General features: G+C 42.3%; 3 protein-coding genes across 3 annotated transcripts; all 3 read right to left on the bottom strand.

Moving 5' to 3' along the window:
* Positions 1 to 9,798: 9,798 nt before the first annotated feature.
* Positions 9,799 to 10,266, bottom strand: LOC108044952 (keratin-associated protein 19-2). Its single transcript, XM_017124122.2, has one exon. The coding sequence runs from the start codon at positions 10,200 to 10,202 to the stop codon at positions 9,846 to 9,848; it is 357 nt and encodes a 118-aa protein (XP_016979611.1). The 5' UTR covers positions 10,203 to 10,266; the 3' UTR covers positions 9,799 to 9,845.
* Positions 10,267 to 19,157: 8,891 nt separating this feature from the next.
* On the bottom strand, positions 19,158 to 19,770 carry LOC108044953. The gene is given in 1 exon segment (XM_017124123.2): positions 19,158 to 19,770. A coding segment is annotated over 1 exon segment (336 nt). The 5' UTR covers positions 19,522 to 19,770; the 3' UTR covers positions 19,158 to 19,185.
* A 1,191-nt stretch (positions 19,771 to 20,961) lies between these two features.
* LOC123037312 lies at positions 20,962 to 21,139 on the bottom strand. The gene is given in 3 exon segments (XM_044457395.1): positions 20,962 to 21,026; positions 21,029 to 21,065; positions 21,068 to 21,139. Coding segments are annotated over 3 exon segments (174 nt in total).
* Positions 21,140 to 22,242: the final 1,103 nt, after the last annotated feature.

The raw sequence follows: 22,242 nt of genomic DNA, 5'->3' as shown, positions 1-22,242 counted from the left end.
GAATTCATTCTTAACGAGGACACCTTCCGTAACTTGATATGTCCATTTGCCGACTGTTATTTCTGCGATACATTTGGAATTAGCATTTAACGAGCGACCATTTGCACGCAAGTAACTTGTGGAGAGTGAAAACTTTAAGGGAATCGCTGGATGCCACGCAATACTGTCGGCACTTCATTTTTCAAACCAAGGAGTGGGTGGGAAAGTGGGAAAATAGGAAAATAGGAGATATTGGAAAAGTGTCGCAGGCGGCAGAGTTGCAAAAAGCAAGAGTTGCGGGCCAGTCCAAAGGGCCAAATTGTGGCCACCGCACTTTGCACTCCCCCGCCCCTTTTAGGGGGCCAAAAAGGGGGGCGTAACGGGCCACGGACTCTGGCGCCCTCTGGTGTCGGGGTTTCCAGGAGGGTGGGAAGGCCATGGGAAGGCCAGAGCGAAGTGCAAACGTACAATTGGATGATGAACGATATGCCACCCCAACTTTCCACTCGAATAAGAGAGAGAGCCACCTCCAATTGGACTTGGTTTCACTCACTCGCCAAGTTTCGTCAAGTTTTTGTGGCTCTCTTTCAGAAGTCACGCCCCTTGTATGACTTTGTTACTATCTCTGTCTGAAATAGCTCCATCTCTTTCGCCTCCATGTCTTATCATTAACTGTATCGGAATTTCGCTCGCATTTTTTTTGATTTGCCCCCTTAAAAGCGGCTAAAAAGAAACAAAAAGCATTTTCTGGCTTTTTATTAACACCGCTAGATGTCTCTCTCTGGCAGCCCCGTTTAGACCCCAAATTCAATTGGCAACGTCTCTCTTTCTGGCCATATGACTTATGTGTGGGGTCTCGCAGGCGATGATCTCCCGATCCCCCGAGCATCCTGATGGCTCCTCTTCCTTGAACCAAATCCTGTGCTCTCGCCACCTCTGGTTAGAGCCTCGTATGTTGCGCGTACCACCCACTCCGACCCTCCACCCCCTCCTCTCTGGTGGTTACATGGACTTCTGCGGAGTTCGCGCAGTCAGCCGGCACCTCCAACCCCTGTGGGTTAAATACTGACAACCCCATTTGAGCGCCTTTTTGCACTCGCTGCCACAGAAGCCCCCGTTGCCCCACCTTTCTCCGCCTTGTTGGCCATTTTTTGTGCTCCTTTCTGCTTTGGACAGTTCATTGAAAGTGGGTGGCAGGACGTTGGGAAGAAGTGGAAAATGTGGGCCCAGCTGGGTGGAACTACTGTTAGTGGGACTTCCATACATTCTGGGGTTGGGGTGCAGATTTAAAATATCCATCAATATACAGTCAAAGTTCTATATTTACCCAAGAAATAAATTAAATTTTGAACAATTCTGTAAATCTAGTTTCTAATCTTTAAATTATTTTTAAGTTTTACAATATGAGCACATGAGGTCACGTTCTCAAAAATTGTCAACAGTAAAATAATTTTATATCATTTTTTACATACATTTCCCAGAAAGCTTAAAAATAATATTCAAATAAATATAATCGAAAATGTATTCATATTTAAATTTACTAATATTTCGGTATAATCAATATTGCGCTTGTCATGTGAAAATGAAAAGCGAGCTGACCCTATTTTAAAGATCTTTTCGTAAGTTCTTTGAAACCTTATGAGTAAGATTGTGATGATATTGTCAAATGATATGTTTTTTTGAATAAGGATAATTGAAAAGGATTTTAAAAAATGCAAGAAAGTTGTTTAAATAAGTGAAATGTTTTTTCTTGTTTGTTGATTAACTGAATTAAACATAATAATTGTCAAAGCTTTAGTTAAGAACAAGAAAAGACCAGTAAAATTTGTTTTTCTACCAAATGTGTTTAGAACATAACTTTAAACAGTTCAGTTATGTGCAACATTGTGCTTTGCAGCTTGGCTTGCCACATGTGGATGCACTGCTGCACCCGAATGCATACTGCCCAGTGTTCCAAGGACTTTGGCTGGTTCTTAAGCATATGTACGCACAGAGATATATATTTTTGCTCCTACATGACTCTGCTCCCAATCCCGGACAAAGGGAAAGCTGCTGTGCAGCGCAGCCACTCGCAGTCTGCACCCCCTTTGGACCCCTCTAAAATAGCAAACCAACTGGCATATAATTTACATTGTTGCTTGTTTCCTGCTCCCAGACACCCCGCCCCCTCTAACACCCGACCAACTTTTACATTGATAAATTTTTAGTAATTCCTCTTCTCTCTGGTGTTTTTTGTTTTTTTTATTTTGTGCCTTTTGTCTTCCGTTGCTGGCAAGGACTTTATGAATAAGTGCTAAAATGCCAGAGACCAGGACCGCAATGGACCGGGCCATGTCATGCTGGTTAAACTGACGAACACGCGCCCGCCTTCCCTGCCACTCCCCCTCTTGCCTACACCCCCTCTGCCACTTCCCCTAATCTATACCATCCTCCCAGTTGGTCTGCAGAAAAAGTTCCCTCTGCTGGCTGTTGTTTTTAGCCTGATGATTCATTGTGAAAGTGGAGCTGGTCGTGGCTGGAAAATACTGAAATTGTATTCTCCTGACGGAGTCGCGTATACAAATGTGGAATTTTCCAGCCACAAAAAGAAAAACGGAAAACAGCATATAAAGTTCTTGTTGTTAACAACTTTGTCAACCCAATATGCTTGATGGAGATTCGTCACCAGTTGATGGATCCCTTCCACGACAAAATCAACTGAGAATGTAATTCGTTTGTTGCGAAAAAATATTTAAATTTCAATGAAGACAACAAATTATAAGGATAAGAGTTTTGGTTTTATGAAAATATATATTAAACATTTTTTCGTATTGCCGTTAATGTTTCAAGGCAGAAAAATATTAATATTTAAAATCTGTAAATCTAATAGAAATCTAAATTTAAGCTAACGAAAAATTACAATTTTATTTGCTTAAGAATAAAAAGTATTTTTAAACAAGCATATTAATCCACAAAAAAATCAAAATATTGTAATTTAGGTAAAAGTTAAATGTTATACTTCAGACCTAAGCTAAATATTAACTTGTACAATCTTGCAATCAAATTTAAATGTGTCAGATGTGACTTTAAAAATGTCAATCAAATTTTACAAGCCCTTTTATTTTAAGATTTAATTCTGTGATTTCCTAATATATTTATTTATTTCATATGTTCCTTGCGTGCAACAGCATATAAGTTTATATATTCCTTTGAACCAATTAAAAATGTCGGCAATTATTTAGTCTTGTGTTTGTACATTTGGAATTGCATTTGGGCCGAAACCTTTACAGGGAAACCCCCTTTGACATGCGAGCCACAAAGCTATTAAGGGTTCGTTTGGCCACATAAAGCCAAAGTAGGTGTACCTGGGCACAATCGAATGGATCGGAATTGAGTGGTGGGGAAAGTGGCAGACCCATGTGTTTGTGCTCCACTCGAAATGTATTTCGAGAGCGCATGTCAAAGGTCAGCCACTGCTCACATGTGTCAGGCGCTGTCGATGTGCGAGTACTCGGCCTGGTATCTGTGTATCCGTGTATCCCTGTGTATGTAATTACATGCCGGCCTCCCCCTTTCGGTTTTTTAGTATGAGCCACTATAATGTACGCTCCGCCTTGTTTATGTGTCCGTCCGGGCCGGAGCCATGAATTAAACATTCGCCATAAAAGCCTTTGGCTGGGGGTTTCTGAAACATGTCACAAATCATTAGCACTTATTCAAATCCGACGAAGGGAGGCGTCCCTGGCAAACAAAAACACAAGAAAAGCGGCCAACTGTATGCAAAAGATTAATGCAAAATATTCAAATGGAATATGTACATATTTTTGACCCCAGAAAGTTTGCCTAATTGCGTGAGACAGCCAAAGGTCAGAGGCGGCAGCGTGAACAATGAAAGATCACTGGACCAGATGCCCGGAATTCTTGGCGACGCAGCATCCCAGGTAGCCGTTTGAACTCGAGTTCGAGTGTCCAACAATGGACTTAACCTTTGCCAAGGCGGAGGCATCATCGGTGACAAGCTCGGATCGCTGCATGAGCTACCCCCGAAAGATCCCTGGACATTGTCCAGAGACCCTATGAATTTTCTGCTTGATTTTCCCAAAATTTTACACCGCTTTATGGCAGCGCCAAAAGGGTTCCGCTTGTCCAGTCCGATTACCTGGACATTTCGATTTCGCCCAAGATTCCGTCGAGTTTTTGGGGTTGATTTTGGGTCGTTTTTATACGCATTTCTATTTTAATTCCATCTCCGGCGTCTTGCGTTTTTGCATACGGCCCAAGACGTTCGGGGATTTATAGTCACGGCTGCATCGTGGGAATCGGTGACTGGTCAGCCATCCCGGGGACATTGGTCAGATCAGCTGTGTGTCCTTCGGCAGGACTCCCTTTCGCCGAACAATAATCCGATTTAAATGAAGCGCAACGCTTGCGGTCGTGATCGCATTTCGTTCAGCCGAAAGAAAAACGCAATTTTGGCTTAGGTCAGTCACTCACAATGGGGGTTTCATCTGAGCTTAGGCAAGGACTTACCATTTTTAAACATTTAATATTTGGGATATTGATCACAAAATTACATTATATTCTCAAAAAAACTTTATTTAAAATCTATTACTTATCGTGTATTAATGTTAATGCCATAACAAAAACTGAAGCTCCAACAGGTTTAAAAATTAACTATAGCATATTGTTTTTATAAAAATTCGAACTATTTTATGAGATGTACATTGTTAAAATATTTATAATTATTTATTAATATCCTTTTATTATTAATAAGTTTTTCTTTATTTACTTTGGGAGTTTTTTTAAAAGGAAAGTAATATGAGAGATTAGGAATCTTTAATGGAACGATTGCAACTGAATTCGATTATTACGGAAGTGGCATTCAATTTTATTGCACCATCCTCTCTAAATGTGAATCATTTAACAACCTTATCCCCATGCCAACACTTTCTCGAGGCTCCATGCGGGTCCTCACGATCCGTCTGCACCCGCGGACCCATCAAAGTGATAATTGAGCAGTCAAACCGAAATGAACCCATGCCAAAAAGACCACAGAAAAAGAAGACTCTCCTCCAACTCCGAAATGCTTTTGTCCGAACTGCAGCCCGCAACAATGGCAACTCATTTCACTCAGGTTACGGCTGTGATGAATGATCTCATCAGCGAGGTGTCGACCAGAGATTGGCCCCAGCTTTTACGGCGGAACAGCTCCCAGAATAGCCCCCGATGAAAGGAACATCGTTTGTGGCCAAGTGTAAAATTTAAAATTTAATAATTAACAATTGTTTTTTAATTTCCCAGCGGCAAATCAGCGGCACTGCGATCTAAGCTGGCAGTCCAAATTACTTTCCCCCTTTCTGGGCTGTCAATCGGGCTGCCCGAGATCTCTTTGTTAGGGCCATGATTAATGATGCAAAATTATGAACTCGCTTGTTCTGAGCCACGGACTGGATGGCCGGCCGGCCGGTTGTAAGTAGTTTTGTAAATCGGTTAAAGAAAAATGACTTCATTAAATTCATTAGCGCCCATGTGTGAAATTCGTTCAATTGGTTTCCGATGGCTGGGTTTCTTTGTGGCGGCTAGTGGAGCGGAGTCCTAAACGGAGGGCACTTCTCCTATAATAACTCCATTTAAGGAGGGCGAATCGAACCCGCCTAATGACACCTTACAGATATCTCTTACCCGCTGATTTTTGCCTGGCCGCAAACCAAATCGGCGGACTTTTCCTCGATGCCCGTGGCTATTTGTTCGGCCTGGGAAAATCAATAGCCAAACGAGACCAGCAATTGCTTGGCGGGGCGAGGGAGTCGGGAAAGTCGAGATAATCAAGCCGAGCTGCAGTCAAATGTGCCACATAGATGGATGGATTTGCCAGGTCCGCTGGCTCGACTCATGTGAGCCTCGGTCTGCGACTCCGGCCATAAGTCATCGGCATTGATAGCCATCAATCGCGGACCGCTTTCCACGTTGCCACGACCACAAAGCTCCCCAAAGTGGCGCGAAATCTAAGTACAATTAGTCGGGGGCTGGGTCTGGAGCTGACGCTGAAGCTGAATCTAAGGCTGAAGACTTGCCTCCGGGACTGGGCTATGGAAATCCATCTGCAGTTCGGTTCGTTACCGACTATTACTCCAACGCATTTTCCAAGCCTGGCCATTTTTCTTGGCGGCGGCTGCCCCGGCAACCGCAGTCCCAGTTCCCCAATCTGGCTTGTGGTCAGTCACTTTGTCAGTTGAAAGAGCCAAAAGTCTTGGGCCCGCTCGCCCATTCGTCCATTCGCTCGTCGGCCGATGGCTCGTTGAACCTTTTTAACCGTTGCTTGGTCAAGAGTTGTTAACCATATTAAAGTGTTCAATGATTAATTACACGCGTCCAAGATTAATTGAAATCAATCAAAGCTGAAGTTAACTAATGGCAACACGTTTGTAATCCCCCAGCGCAAGTCCATTCTCATCTGCGGCTCTGTCTGTTTCTGTTTCTGGTATCTGGAATGTCTGCACCCTGGACTCGAACTCCTACTCCTTCTCCTATTTCCACTACCATTCTCGTAGGTCCATCTCCACCAGCCGAGCTCCACGGCTGAAACTCTAGACCCATAGTAATTTTATTGGCCACATTATTCGGTTATTCGGTTTCAGTTTCCCAAATTCTACTGTTGCGCATCTTTTGTTTATTCCCATGCTTAATTACAATTAGGGAATTTGTGGGCCAAACGCATTAGTTGATGGATGTGTAGTTTGAGAAAAGCAAGAGTCTTGGTTTGGATAAAGAGATGATAGTGTTTGACTTTTGCCCACGAGCTTAATAGCAGAGTACCCTCTGAACAAAGATCGATAAAACATACAGCCTCGATATATTTAGTGAATCTTTATTGGTAGCAAAAGCTTAGTCAGAGTTTCAGAACCTGAAGAAGCCGTAGTAAGGACGCCCACGGTCTCCGAAGTAGGGATTTCCATAGTAATATGAATTGGGCCAATAATATCCACCGTAAGGCCGAACGAAAGGTCCACCGAAAGGACCACCGTAACCAAGACCACGTTTGACTCGCACTTCAGGCTTCACAGTTGTACCAACATGTTTCCTTATTGATGGTAAGTTTTTTCCGGAATTCTCATGGGCGAATACCAGGCTAAGTCCCAGGAAGGATAATAGACCAAATAATATTACGAAACGCATTTTAACTTCGGATGCTGGAACTTCCAATAGATAGGAACTTTCGTTGTGACTGCTATACAGCGAGTTCTTGAAAGAGCTTTTATACTCGGTATGTGAAATAATGAGTTTCACGTGTAATATAGGTATAGCTAATTGGGTAACCTGTTATAAAAGGATGACCCTATAAAAACAACAGCAAATATTTTTTGTTTTGGGCAAAACCGCAATAATGCAAGTTCGAATTTGTTTAAATTATCTGTTGACCCCTTGATAATTGTAACCTGTTATAAGTCCATTTGACTAATCTATTAATATTACAATTCATTTTTACTTAAGGGGTTATCCGGGTCTTGGAGCACGAAAAAAAGCCTATTTTCGTAAATTTTTTTTAAAGATCTTATGACAATTTCACAAATTTTATTTATTGTACATTAATGTTTATGGTTTGAACAACATTGTGTAAAAATTTGAACCAAATATTTTTAAAATTGAGCCGTTGAGGCAGGCTTGAACTTGACCTTATAAAAAATTGTGTCCTTGCGGTAGGCAAAATATCTCCGCCAATTTTTGTCTGAAATCAAAAAACCAAAATTATTGTGATAGTTTATGTGTCTCGCTTGTCCTCTACGAGCCATTTTTTTTAAAAATTAAAAATTGAATTTTTTGTAGCGCTTTTCATAAAAAGTGTCATATTTTACGTAAATTTTGGCCATATTTTGGCTTATAAAATGAGTTGTAATTAAAAATTAAAAAAATCCCTCCGTTAAGGACAAGAGAATTATGTCTAAAAAAAGTGTGCAAAAGCAGAAGTTGATCGGTGCAATAGTTTTTGAGAAATCGTGACTACCGACTTAAAAAAAGTGGTTTTGAGAAAAACGCGTTTAAAGTGCCGCATCTGTCCGACGCCAGAGCCCGAATGGCCCGTTGTGACGTTCGACGCGCTGGGCTTTAAATTTCTCCCATTCCTACAGTTTTGCTTCGATCGACTTGAAATTTTCAGACAACATTCCTGAAACTTTGTACTATTATATAAAAAAGTTTGAAAAAAAATGAATTTTTTGAAGTGTCAAGACCCGGATAATCCCTTAAATACATAAAAGACAAGTAAATTAAATACATTTAAAAAGCATAACCAAACCCTACTAATTTTATTTGCAATCCCAGTTTTATTCCTTTGATACCTAAACCCAGAAGGTGGGCAGTTCTAATTAAAATGAAAATATTCCGTTTTTAATTACGAGGTGACTCGGCTTGGAAGTTGTATCAATTGCCTGACAGTCGGCTAAGTTATGGATTATGCCCCTGGGGCAGAGGTAGGGGGTTTCCCTCAGATCGCTTACAGAGTTACACACGTGACACTAACGGGAGGAAGTAACTTTAACCGCCTCGCCTTTTGTCAAAAAGCGGAAGCAGTCAAAGGACATGCTAAACCGCTTCCCCCGACATACACACACACACACATGTGGTTAATTATAATTACGCAATTTTAATATCAAAACAAGCCAGCCAAAGAGGAGAGTGGGAAGCATGTCCAAGTCCTGCTCGGTTCCGTGGAGGGTTGGTCGCTATGAAAAGGCGAAAAGTGATGAATGAAATGCGATGATTTCCAGCCAGCGAGCAACCCCCAACAGACAGGTTGAGGTTGCCCTCCCCACACCTCCCACCGCCCGGTCCAAACCTCCACCCCCGTCCCCACACTTTGAGCTTTGATTGAGCATATCCGGTGGGATTAGAGCGAGGGGTTGGCCCAGGTTTGTTGTCAGTTGCGGCTCGTCCAGCCAACCGAGAGTTATTAGCTTTTATGATATTGATAGAAGCCGATGTCTATTGACAATTAAACAATGACAGCACCACCCAGTCCCATTCCACTGCTAAATCCTCAATCGAGGGCGTTCTATGTTTTGGGGTAAGTCACCGAGATGGGCGTTTTGTTTGCGCGAACCCCTCGAACCCTCGATAAGAATCTATTGGTGGTTTTGGCCGCAAATTAATATGCATCGGCGGAGTGAGGATAATTTCCGTGGCTTTCATGTTGATTAGAAGGGGATTAGTACATCATTGCGGTGAGCCAATAAAACTCCATGGGATATTTAACGCATATGCTGCAAATTTGATTAGCTGACTGCTAAATGTCTAATTGTTAACTTGATTAATGGTTGAAGACTAGCAGAAAAGTAAGTACCGAAAGAACGTCTGACATCCCTCAAATATTTACTTTTTTACTTTCCTTGAAGCAACTCACAGATGCTTCTGCAGAGCAAAGACATACAGACAGAGATTGGCCCGCAGGTCCAGCTAATAAAATCCAAATGATAATTATGACAATCGTACGTGATAATTGCTGCAAGCCCCGACAAACTCCCACACATGCCGCGTAATCTGGAGGAGGAGCTGCAAAGTGCCCGAAAAGAAAGCAAACAGATCGTGACAGCTCGTGGAACATAAACAAACACACCCTCCTGGACTTATAATTAGCATGGCTCAGGAGCAAGACCTACAAACGAGCGAACTAATAAATAAATGGAGATTTTCTGTTATTTATTTTTAAAATATTCCCCATCCCCCAGGTTCTCGGTCTCGATCACGTCTTCGCTTTGGGTCACACACATTCATTTGTATGAGGTCAAGTTGCGAGATAATTTGGGACTCTGTAGATCCCCTGCATAAGGAAAAACACACACTATGTAAGTCTTCAGTCTTCGTTTATTGGTGCACAATATTTAGTCGTAGATTTATCCGATGAAAGGACCTCCAAAGCCTCCAAATCCTCCGAAGGGGCCACCAAAGCCTCTGTGGTGTCCGAAGTGACGACCATAGCCTCCGTAGCCTCCATAGCCTCCGTAGCCTCCGAAGGGACTACCGTAGCCTCCGTAGCCTCCATAGAAAGGGCTTCCATAGCCTCCACCGTATCCTCCAAATGGTATGCCAAATCCTAACTGACGCTTAGCTCGCACCTCGGACTCCACAGCTTGGCCAATATCCTTTTCCACAGCCGATAGATCGTTGGACTGACTGTCGGAATCCTCGAGAGCCAAAACCAGGCTAAAAGCCAGGCAGACAATGAGGCCAAACAGAATCACTGAACGCATTTTCACTTTCGATACTACAACTTCCAATAGCGATGAAATTTCGGGGTTAACTGATTAAAGCCAACACTTGAGAACAGCTTTTATACTCGACTTGGAACGCAGATTCGAGCATTTATCGTCTCTATATTAATGAGATTCAAGAACAATCTAAACAAAATGCGATGCCCAAATGTGGAACCCGTTCTACCCAGGTGACTAAATACAAACATCAGCTAAGAATCCCCACCGGCTTTTGCGGTTTTCTTTTGTTGATTTTGAAAAAATATTCCCAAATTTGATGACGAAATAAACAAATCTATAAACAGGTTCGAGCAGTGTCGCCAATTAATGCAAATTTCTGTTCGGCAATACTTTCATAAAAAGTTTACATTTTCTAAAAGGGGATTCCTTTCATTTGAAAGAAATAATTATTTATTTATTTATAATAATTTAACTAATAAAGCATGTATCTAGCACAATCTTTAAGCCTAATTTTTACCAGTCATTCAACAAACTAGTTTGCACGCAAAATGCGAGGTGTGAAGCGTTTGTAAACAAATATTGTTTTTCGGGCAAATCCACAGTGATGAGGAAGCCGGGAGGAGTGGAAGCTGCTAGGCTGATAGAATCATCTCGATTCTTAAGTGGGTAAACAACAACAAGTCACTTTTTATAATGACTGGAAATACCCCAGTGTGGTCACACGATCAGTGATCAGTGATCGATGATCAGGGACTAGCACAAGCATATAAAATTTCCAGGGCATAAAGCTCTGCAGACAGTCTGATTTGCTTTGATCAGCTTCTGCTTGGGCTGTCTGATCTGTCTGCCGTTTGCATTGCCATAAATCAGTGGGTCTGCCAAGGGGAAGCGTCGATCGATCGGCTCGGTATCAGTATCATTGTCCGCCTCCCAGTTCCAGTTGCAGACCCACTGATTCCCATCCCAGTTCCCCACATGTGCTGCCCAGACATTGTCATCGCATTTGCTCTTCGATTCTCGATCTGTGCCGATCCGTGTTGTTGTCATGTGATTTAAGGGTTCCGTAAATCACGCTTCTTGTCTAATTTTGTCTCGCTCGAGATTCCCGGCATAGTTGCCAACTCAATGGAATTATTTCTTCGTGTCAAGTGCTCCCAAGAGGCGAAATGGCAGTCCCCCGAAAAAAGGAACACGAAAAGAGGCATTTCGCACATGATCGCGCCACTTCGATCGCTGGCAGCGGCACAATTGCAACTGTATCTGCAACTGCATCTCCATCTCCATCTCCATCGTCATCACCATTCGAATCTGCATCTGTATCTGAATCTGCCATTTCATGTTAACTCACTTGGGGATTGCGGATAGGGGATCCTCGGTCGAGCATAACATTTACAGACCTCATTGAGTTGTCTTCGCCACTTACGGAAAAGGCTCTGCCACATCGTATCTGGAGTTGTCTGGGCAAAGTCGTAGACTTGTCAATTTGCATGCCAAAACTAGTTTGCAGTCTAGGTTGGGCCAAGGTATCTCTTTCGCTTGGTGGGAGGCAAGCCTCTATTAAGCCCAACCCGAACCCGTAATTAATTTACATATAATTGCCACAATCAGATTTCCCCATCAAATGACATAACGCTGTCCCCCGATGACGAGCTGTAAATTTGTGATTATTGCCGCGCAGCGGGGCATGCCACATATATAGAGCGCATATAGTAGTAAGCGCCACCTGACACGCCCTCGTCATGAGGTAGAGGCAGGGGGCAGGGGAAGGGGCAAATAATTGTGTGTTCAGGTTGCTGTCCATTCGGCTGACAGGTGAAATGGTCTCCGAAACAGAAACCATTTGGCGTGTCATCAAAACAATGGCCGTGGCAATCACCACGCAATGAAGTTGCCGCCCCACGACTTTTGTTTGCGGCTCTTTCTAATTTGGGAATGTCACCGAGTTGACTGACGTCCAATATGATTTAACTAACTTTTATGACACCAATTATCGTGTTGGACTATTTTGGCCACTCGATTTGGACAGGTGATGTCAGCGCAAGTTTACTGGATTTTGTTCGAATTTCCGCCTGAGCATCTCCCCTCCATGGTCCAACAAACTTTAATTTACTTTTAGACAAGAGATTTATGAATATTCAAGAAAGAGAAAACGTGGAAAAATTTGCACATTTCGATACGCAAATAAACATTTGAATTTTCCCCTCCTGCTCCGCTTTTCCTTTGTCCGGCCAAGTTTAATTTCGGGTCTTTCCCTGGGATTATGGGGTAGATTTTCGCACTCGCATTTGTTCGCTCCAGTTTGCACAAAAGATCTGTCCCAATCGTGATCGTGACGTGGGTCTCCCAAGCAGCTGGATATTCCCGAGATCGGTGGTTGCATTCTGGATATTTTCTCGGCTTTGTCTTCGGTGCGTTTTTCTGGGTGAAAATTTACCTAAGATTTCCGTTGATTGCATGTGAATATTTGATGATCGGTTTTGCTGTATGCAAAACATGTTTGCAAATTTTTTAAGTGTTATTTTTTCTCTGAGGCCCCGCTGGGGTGGTAAAAAAATTTGCTCTTTTTTTTATTGTTCTTTGTTCGCATAGTCATAATAAGGCGGAACGTGTTGTAAGGCTGTTTACTCGGGAAGAAATTGATGGTCTAGGGAGCTGGGATGAAAGTGACCTTAATTAGGAGATGGTGACCTCATTCTTTGGGAGATTCTTAGGAAAACTTATGAGTTATGCAAATAATCTAGAAAGTTCGTAGCATTGAGTGTTTCTTTGCCTAAAGAGCTATAAGATAAAATTTAAATAAATATTGCATTAACGCGATGAAAACAATAGTTTATTCAACTAAAATAAAGTTAGCACTTATAAATTAATATAATTATAACTTTTATAACTATTATTAACATATAACTTAACTATGAGGTAATAAAATATAATATCTTTATAGGCTCTAGGTTTTACTTTAGCTCCTACTTTAGAATATAATAGAACTCTTCTAGCAATTTATTTAATTTAAAAATTCTCAGCATTTCCTTTGATTATTTTATACCTAATTCTTTCCCGCCAAAAAGAAGTAACTGCATTCTGTCAACCCAAGGTAAGACTCTTATTCAAATCCCGAACTTCACGCCTAATCAGCGAACTGGACAATGGACAAATGCAAATGCTGCATACATTTTTCAAAAACGAAATCAGAGCATTAACACAGGAAAAGTAGAGAAATTCTTTAGAAAAACCTCCCTCCCGTCCCGCTCGCTTCCCCCTTCCCCCATCCAGCGTTGATCTTTTGACCTTTACGCTTGAGTTCCCTAACTCGCCAGACATGCAAAATAATGCATATGAGATTGCATATTCGGTTGGGACTCTTGGGCGACACTTTTAAGGGTGGCAACCGCCTGAAAGGCGCGTCCAGCAGAGAATGAAAAATGGCACTACTACACTATACTGACCTTTGGTTTTCAGTACAGTCCTATTTAAAACTTTAATTTAATCCCAAATGTAATGTTAAAGTTTTTTCAGCTGTTTCGGACATAAATGTCATATTAATTACGATTTTCCATCAAACGATCATAAAACTTGAGATATCAGAATTGGTGATTTGAAAAACCATTCGAAATGAATTGTTTCCATCCAATTTAGGCAATATAGCCAGCTCAGGTGCCACATCCCCACTTGGGCACTATCAAATTTACGAGCCCGAGGCATGAACCCTTTTAGTTTTAGGGCAATTTCACTTGAACAATTCATTCGGGGAGGTGATAGAGCAGAGAACCTCCTTTCGGGATGGGGTGGCATCGGAATTGTCAGCACCAGACTCAAGTGGAGATCGCTTACCAATGCCTATCCGCTGTGTTGACAGAATACTTTCGAAGATGTGGGTGCAGTCGGTCCGCGGAGCACGCGCCAACTTCAAACTGCAGGCCGGGCCATAACTCCTCCGGTTGTCAGGCGTTTAGCTACTTAAACACTTAAGACGGCATGCGGGACGCCCTGCCGACTGGTTCTCTAGATGATTTGGCTGCCTTAATTGCATTTCTTCGATTCCACGCATGCCACTCAGTCAACTACTTGGCGCTCCATTTCATTTTCGGCGACATGGGCATGAGCATGGGCCCTCCTACCCCGCGGCGTGTATTAGTAAATTTATTTGGTTTTTGGCAGAGATTTCGTCTCTGGGAAATTTATTAGCACATTAAGATAAAATGAAGTCGTTTGTGCCTCCACGCTCCACTCGATCCACTCGCGGCTCCCTCGTCTGGCATTAAATTTTATTGCCTTTTTTGCCCATCGCCATCGTATTATCGCGCTGTCCAACTGCTCGCTCCAGCTTGCATCCAACTCCTCCCTCCGCCAGGCATTTCGGGAATTCGGTAGTTTTGGTATTTTGAATAATGTCAAGCATCTTTATGGTAGATTTATTCCGGCTAAGCATCGCTCAGCCATTCTCCGTGCCGCAGAGTGGTGTGGCAGCAGGTGCGGTTTGGTTTTGGGGCATTAAGTATGATTAACAAATGATACAATGATGAGCGTGTACGAAATGGGGATAAAACAGATGGATTACATCCCGATAAATAGGTCTTCGTGTGCCAATAACGAAGTGGGTGTTGGTTGATCCCAATTCATCCGAACTATTGGTTCAATAAATCATTTTTTATTACTTCCAACGCTCGTAAAATCGAAACTCAATGCAGCCACTGTTCTGATCTAAATGGAAAACCTTTTGTTATATTTCCAATTAAATATAAAAAATATGTTTTACAAGAGTTATTTTATTTAACAACTTTCAATTTTCCACTTAATTGTAATAAAATAAGCAATGATACTTAAAATTTCTGTAAGAGTAATGTTTTGTTTTGGATTCGTGAAGTTGGTATAAACTTATTGCTTAACCAGGAATATCAGCAGAATCAAATATCGAAAACTATTTTTTATTGCTCACCCACAGTTCGTTTCTAACTCAATTTAAGATTATCCTTTTATTGATTTAACATGTTTTTGTTAATGGCATTTAAAAGTATCGATTTGTATAAAAGCCAAAAAATCAATGAGGTCGACTGTTTTGAAATTTTAGTAGTTAATGTAAGAAATTCGTGACTGCGAAAAATAAGTCTGTTTTTTTTTCCTTTAAACATTACAAATATTCAAAGATGTAACAGCCTTAAAGATAAACATTCGGTGCCTTTTAAAATTCCTCTCCCTCCTAAAAAAACATAAAATGCATTTATCTCTAAATTTAGTTCCCACTAAACTTTACTCCACTTAAAGTTGTTATCACTGCTGTACCAATCTATTCCCAAACGAAGTATCAATTAAAGGGTTCCAGTCACAGCACGCAACTAACTGCGTCAATTAGGAGCTGCCAGCATAAACCACAAAGAACCAGCCACTGATTACAAACTTAGGTCCTTTGGTCCTGCTGCAGTTGCCACCCCGCGAGTCCTGGCATTCCCATGGAAGGATAGTGCAGCCAGTTCCGCTTAGGAAGTCCGACTTCCTGGGGGGAACGGGAACGGAACTAAAAACTGCACTTCATCGAGGGGGAGGGCATCACAGAAAGTCGCAGGGGGTGAACTGCTCCTGTTGTCCTGGCCACTCCGGAATGTCCTGCCACTGATTGAGTGCATGACTGACCAAGTTGACGGACTCTTGTTGACTGACTGACAATTAAATGACACACCACACAGCGGAAAATGCGCTGCATGCAACTTCAAAGCGGCTGCAGTTGTCAAATCGGAGGCGGTCGGCGTGTGAAACGCTGACTGGGAGATTTCCTTGCCAAACAGGAAGTTGATGTTGCCACAGGAAATGTGATTTGTAGTTTTTCCTCTACTTTGCTCTTTTTTATTTTGATTAAAACTTGTTTGTCCTGCGACAGGTGAGGCGGCAAAGCACTCGAGCATCGCCAGCCGCAGCTGACTTTTCCACATCGATTTCCGAGCAGCTTTTTAAAGTCCTTGCCGGGCCAGACGCCATTTTGGTGGCAGCCAGCCAAGTCAGCGATCCTGCCCCAACTCCCCTGGCTCCTTTTCCGCTGGCTGCCGCCTTTATTTGACAACTCGTTCCAAATAGCACAAAAGCCAAGCTGACATGGATACACATGAAAGTTGCGAGTCGCGAATGGATTTTTATTTCATTTTTCCCTGCTTCTCTCATTTCCTCAGCGGCTTTCATTTCGTTTTTTGTGTTTTTTATTATTTTTGGCGCATGTCCTTTGGCGGCTGCGACTCAAAGGCGGAAGCAGCGGTCTCATGTGTCCCACTGTCCCGTTTTGCTGCTACACTTAAAAAATAATTGTCTGTAAGGACACTGCAAATAAATTAAATGTAAAAAAAAGAATTTAATGAATTCTCTTTTTCTTCAGATAATTTTTTAGACAACTATTTTATAATTAAGCAAAAAGTATTTTTAATTTTATGTGAATGATTAATTGTTGGTTAAGTAAAGTCTCGTAATCTAAATAAAAACAAGAGAGAACGCTATAGTCGGGTGCCCCGATTATCAGATACCCGTTACTCAGGTAAAGGGAGTGCGAGGGAGATGGAGATAGAAACTTTGATCACGCATAACTTTTTAACGAATGGTCCGATTTGAAAAATTTCTTCTACATTTCGATAGGTATTGATAAACACAATAAAACTGCATTTTTACTTTTCCGAAATATTTAAATTTATCGTATATAAGCGATTGTGGGCCTTTTTGAAACAAACTTGCGCTGCGTAGGAACTCCTAGAATCTGCATGCAAAATGCCAATCTTCTAGCTTTTATAGTTTCCGAGATCTCAGCGTTTATACGGACGGACAGACAGACGGACAGACGGACAGACGGACATGGCTAGATCGACTCGGCTAGTGATCCTGAACAAGAATATATATACTTTATAGGGTCGGAAACGCTTCCTTCTAGCTGTTACATACTTTTGCACGAATACAATATACCCTTTTACTCTACGAGTAACGGGTATAAATATTTATACAAAAAGATTAGACAATTATACCGAGAGTATTAACTTTTTTATAAGGAAAGAAATTTCTTTAGGCAAAAAAAATTTAAAGAATAGGATTTGTAGTGTGACAAATTATGTAAATGATTTTTTGGCAGTGTTTTGCTGCTACTGTTACTGTGGTTTTTCTTCGCTTGCTGTAATCAACATTTTTGCAATGCTTCTGTCTGCTGTCTGTTTGTTTATCAAAAGAGTCAACTGTGGCAACCTGGTGGCAGCCTTCCTGCCCGCCCCGCCCCTTTTTTTGTCTCCCCCCACCGCCTACCTTTGCTTGTGTTGAAATTTTCAATTTAATTTTCCCCGCTGCCATTTCACTCTGTTTGCTTTGACTTCGTTCCTTTCTGGCTTTCAACTTCCTTTCATTTCTCCTTTTTTGATGCATGACAAGACGCATTTGACAGACGACGGCTGCACCTACACAAACCAATCCAAAACAGGACAGAACAGATATACCCACACCTCCTGCCAGGATATTCGCATGTAACGCAATGAGGAAACACACGCGCTGCTCATTTGTCTCGTGTTTTGCGAGCAGAAGAAATTGAAGTGTCAAAAATTTTGACACCTCCGATTGTGCCCCATGACGGATCGAGGCTAAGAAGGATGGCATTAGTAGGCATATGGCAGGGATTAGCTCATCCCGACTCACTTGGAGCCCATTAATGGGATACCATCGCAGATCAATTGCTTTGCCACCGTAAGTCAAAAATAAAATAATAATTCTAATTCCATTAAGTAAAATCAATGCAGTTCTCCCGATGATTGCAAAATGATAAATATTTTCCCTTCAAATATCCTGCATTTTGGTTTTAGAATAGTTCAGTTAAACTCTTTTCTTCGATTCGCTGCCATTTAAGGGAAAGTCGAAGCCGAGCGAGGATATCCCTAAACCGGGCAAGGGTTTCCCTCGGGTTGGTGCGAAGAAAAATTATGATTTTATGCAGATTCTGGGTGTGCGAGTGTTATGTTGTGTAAGGGAGCGACAAAGATTCATTCCGTGTCATCAGTCAACTTGATGGTGTAATTATATAGCATTACAAAAACACAATAAGAGGAACAACCCGAGCCACGGCCGAACGAAGTTCAAGTGGCGAGTCCGTGGCCGTGGAAAGTGTTAATAATACTGATGATGATGATGCTGCTGCCGATGTGGAAACTGGATGCTGGAAACAGGATATTTTCGGCCGAATAATTGACTGCAGTTACGCGCCTGTTACGGCCCAAACTCGCTGGCAGTTTATTAATTTAAATGTCACCGTTCCCGCAGACGCTGCTTCGCTGGGAAGTTACATCGAGTACATCCCGCACCGATGTCAAAAGGTGAAATTTCAAACCCAAACTGTTTTCCATTCGCCCAGCCCAGATAGATTGTTCTTGGTTTTGGTTAATAAAAACTAACCGCGATTTATCTTCATTAAATTGGGAATTTTAACGAGCTCGAAATCCTCCGGAAGTGCGTTACCTTTGGATTTAGAGAGTGAACTCTAGTCGGCTTAGTTCAAAGTTTAGCCCTGTCTAGAAAGAAGTGACATCTTCAGATTGGTCTTATGATCTGGATCCGCAACACCAACAAAGCCGAAATTGAGCTGCAGGTGTCAACAAACCAACTAAGGTGGCCTGGTCAAGTGGAGGCCATTAAAAGAGCGTTGGGCCAGCAGTTAAAGAACCATTAAAAGACGGAAAAAATTCACGTGTAAAGGCGATTTTGTCCCAAAGCATAATACCGTTTAAATAAAATCATAAACAATTTTTAATGGTCCACACGAGTCAACGGACAAAGTTCACTCGAAGAGTTTATTTCGTCAGAGAGAAAATACCTCCACACCGGATATCATAATTACTTTTTTGGAACTTTCGACACTTTTTATGAGTTCTTCCTTAGTATTGAAACATTTTTCTGTTCGGATATAAACATACCTTTATGTTTCTGTCAGCTGACTGAATTATTCGGGACAGATAAGTTATTGTTTTTAAAAGCTTACCACAAACTACTCGACAAACTTTTATTGAAAACCGTTTTCCTTCATTTAGATACATTTCATTCGGTTGGTCCTTGCTACAAAATGGCCTCCCATTCCAGGACTCAACACATGCGCCCTGAACATCAACATCAACGGTTGCCCCTTCGAATTGACCCCTTTGTCGAGGCCACCGAACAACGAGTTGGCAGTATTGAAAGCAAAAAAGCGAACAGGGGACATTGGCCATTTTGGATGGGATTCGCACTCAGCTTGACCGATGGGCGACGGGCCAATCCTGCCGTCAGCAGGATATGCGTCCTGCTATTTACTGGACACTCCCTTGGGTGCTGGAGGAACTGCCCAAACTGGTTGGAGCAATCCGCATTTGAATACAAAAATCATTAAAATTCAACGTGAAAACGTCTTAAGTTTCCTGCTGCTCGGACTGTGAGAAGAAACGGGCAAAAGTACGGTGGTGACCTCTGAACTCTGCCTATCCCGTTGCGAGTCGTCGTCCCGAAGGGGTAATGCCAAAATTACGTGCGTGACTGACCAATGCGCTGACCACTGTCCAGTTTGTAAGTCCTCGACCGCACGCACTCGCATCCTTTAAGGAAATCCCAACACAACCCAACCCCTTTTTCAAATCGCACCCGTTGTCCTTCAACCGTCTTGGATATCCCGTCTCGAAAGCTGTCTCCTTAATCATTAATAAAGTCTAATTTATGAAAATAATCTGTTTGCTCTGCGCAGTCTTCGGTCCAGAGGCCCAAGTCCAGGTGTAATCCGAATCCATTCTGGGCGCTCAGACAATCGGTTTTGCATGGCTATGGCGCAACTGACAAACACGAACAATGCGCCCATCAATCAACAGATTTTCGAGTTCAACAAGAGGTTTGCGTTTCAATCTTTTGGATAAGTAAATTCACAAATGTTTGCGTAATTAGCCTAATGGACAATTTGCGTAGCAGCGAAAGTTGAAATTTAGCTTTAGATTACCAAGCTTTCAGCTGTGAATACTGTTTGAAATGTGCCAAAAATAGTTTGATGAGCAACAATCTATTGACGGCTTTTGAATAAAAGGTTGGAAAATTAAATTGTTTAGTTATATATTCATTAATATTTTATCCATTTCATAGAAACATTTTCCGTTTGGTTCATTATCATCATCTAATTGATTTCATTCATTCACCTATACCTGCCACAGATCATTCCAATCCTTCGGCACGTGCAGTAACCCAGTGATGAGAGTGCAGAAGTCAAACCAAATAAAGGGCAGTCCTTAAACAGCATTCGACTGTCCCAGATCAAGATAGCCCTGCTTGCAGATATACAAATAAATAAATCACATCAGTGGTAAAGGGATCCTCGCCATAAAAAACAAGATCAACAAGATCAACCCTTCGACGCAAACATTTTGATCTTCGGCATTAAGAAGGAAAAGGGCAAACAAAGCATCCGAAAAAAGGATAAAAGGCGAACAAAGGCCAGTGGAAGCTGAGTGGCCTAATTTGTCGAGTTTCAGTTGCGAGTTGCGAGTTGCGAATGCCAAGCCCCGACACAAATGGGCCAAACACCCGACGAACCGCACTCACTAAATGGTCCACAAAGGAATTTCTGCGGAGGCTGCACGCGTAGGTTCCAAAGGTCGAATCCTGAATGCGGCAAGGGTTTCGTCCCGTTTCCTCATGATCGGCTTAAGTGGCGCATTGAAAGGATTACGGAGTTCGCGATCTCGGAATCTGTATCTGTATCGCCTGTTTGTTTTTCAGTAGCTTCTTTAGCCCTTTGTCGCAGAACCCTTGGCACTTGAATGTTCATTGAGTTTTACGCATCTGACGATTAGCATGGGCAATCCGCTTTTGGAGATGAGAGGATCTCCAGATCTGCAACAATTGTTTGGACCCATTGTGCTTTAACACTTTTATCCCGTGTGTGTGTGTGTGTGGGAAACCAGGGGTTGTTCGAGGGTGTTGTCAAGGTGGGCGTGTACTGACAAGTGACGACGATTTTCCCACATTAAGTGCGCTCAAAAAGCGGCTCAGCGGGATTCCCCTTTTTGCACTATCTGGAACTGTTTCAGAGGGCCATTGAAAAGGCGTTCAAGCGAGCAATTTCGCATGTTATTTTCGCTAAATTGCGCTAATCGCTTAAACTTTTCAGCGACCACTCGTCGAGGGTGGGGCAAATGGCCTTAAAACCGCATTGTTTACAGCCTAAGTCCCATTTAATATGTTGTCATGGCGAAAAAGGTTTATGGCGCCTTTGAATTAGGCCTTTATTCGACGAAGGCTTTGACACAAGTCACTGATGAGCTGGGAAACTTACCACTTAATTTTGATTCTTTTCATATTTCACCCACACCCCTAAGAAGCTCGTCAATGGCCACTTGAGGCTTTTTGTCGCATCCTTCTATTCAAATCCGGTCGAAATTACATATTCATGTGCGGAGAGGCTCTCTGAGATGGGTCTCAAGTGCTCGTTTCAATTATCCTTTCATGGCTTTCAGCGGGATATGTGAAAAGCTGACGACATCTATTCATACCCTGCTCGGATTTGGCCAGAATCTGTCCAATCAACAGCTTCCAGTGAAAATGCAGTCCCCAACTAAATCCTTTTAGACCGTTGACGCTGCACATTTGAGGCCCTAAACCCTTGAATTTAAGGCCTGACATGAATTGCGGAAGGAAGCAGTTAGGCAGCGGGAAATTCAATCGATTATGCGGACTTGGTCAGCGACACTTTGTGGTCAAACAAAGCCGGGTGCATAAAGTGACAAGAGTTATGGGCCAGAAAACCCGAAAAAGCAGGAAGAATAGAAGGGATTTCAATGAGAATAGGCAGCCGGCCAGTATCCTTTGAGTGACTCCCTCCGGATAAGATCTAAGAAATAGTCAAGCTGTGTGCGAGCGCCTCATTAAACGGTATTTTTGTGGCCATTCGTATCTCACAGTTGCATCTTGTTATCTTGTCAAGAGATTCCAGTGAGTGTGTGAGTGTGAGTGTGAGTGTGCGTGGGTAAACTCTCTGCTTGGCGACAATTTTGCGTCATTTGCGGTTGGCCAAGAGCGGAGGAGGGAGACCTGAACCCATCCATCCATCCAACCATCCAACCATATAAAA

Source organism: Drosophila rhopaloa, unplaced genomic scaffold (genome assembly GCF_018152115.1).
Source record: "Drosophila rhopaloa isolate 14029-0021.01 unplaced genomic scaffold, ASM1815211v1 contig_155, whole genome shotgun sequence".
Classification (NCBI taxonomy): Eukaryota; Metazoa; Arthropoda; class Insecta; order Diptera; family Drosophilidae; genus Drosophila; species Drosophila rhopaloa.
This window is presented reverse-complemented; position numbering and strand designations above follow the sequence as displayed.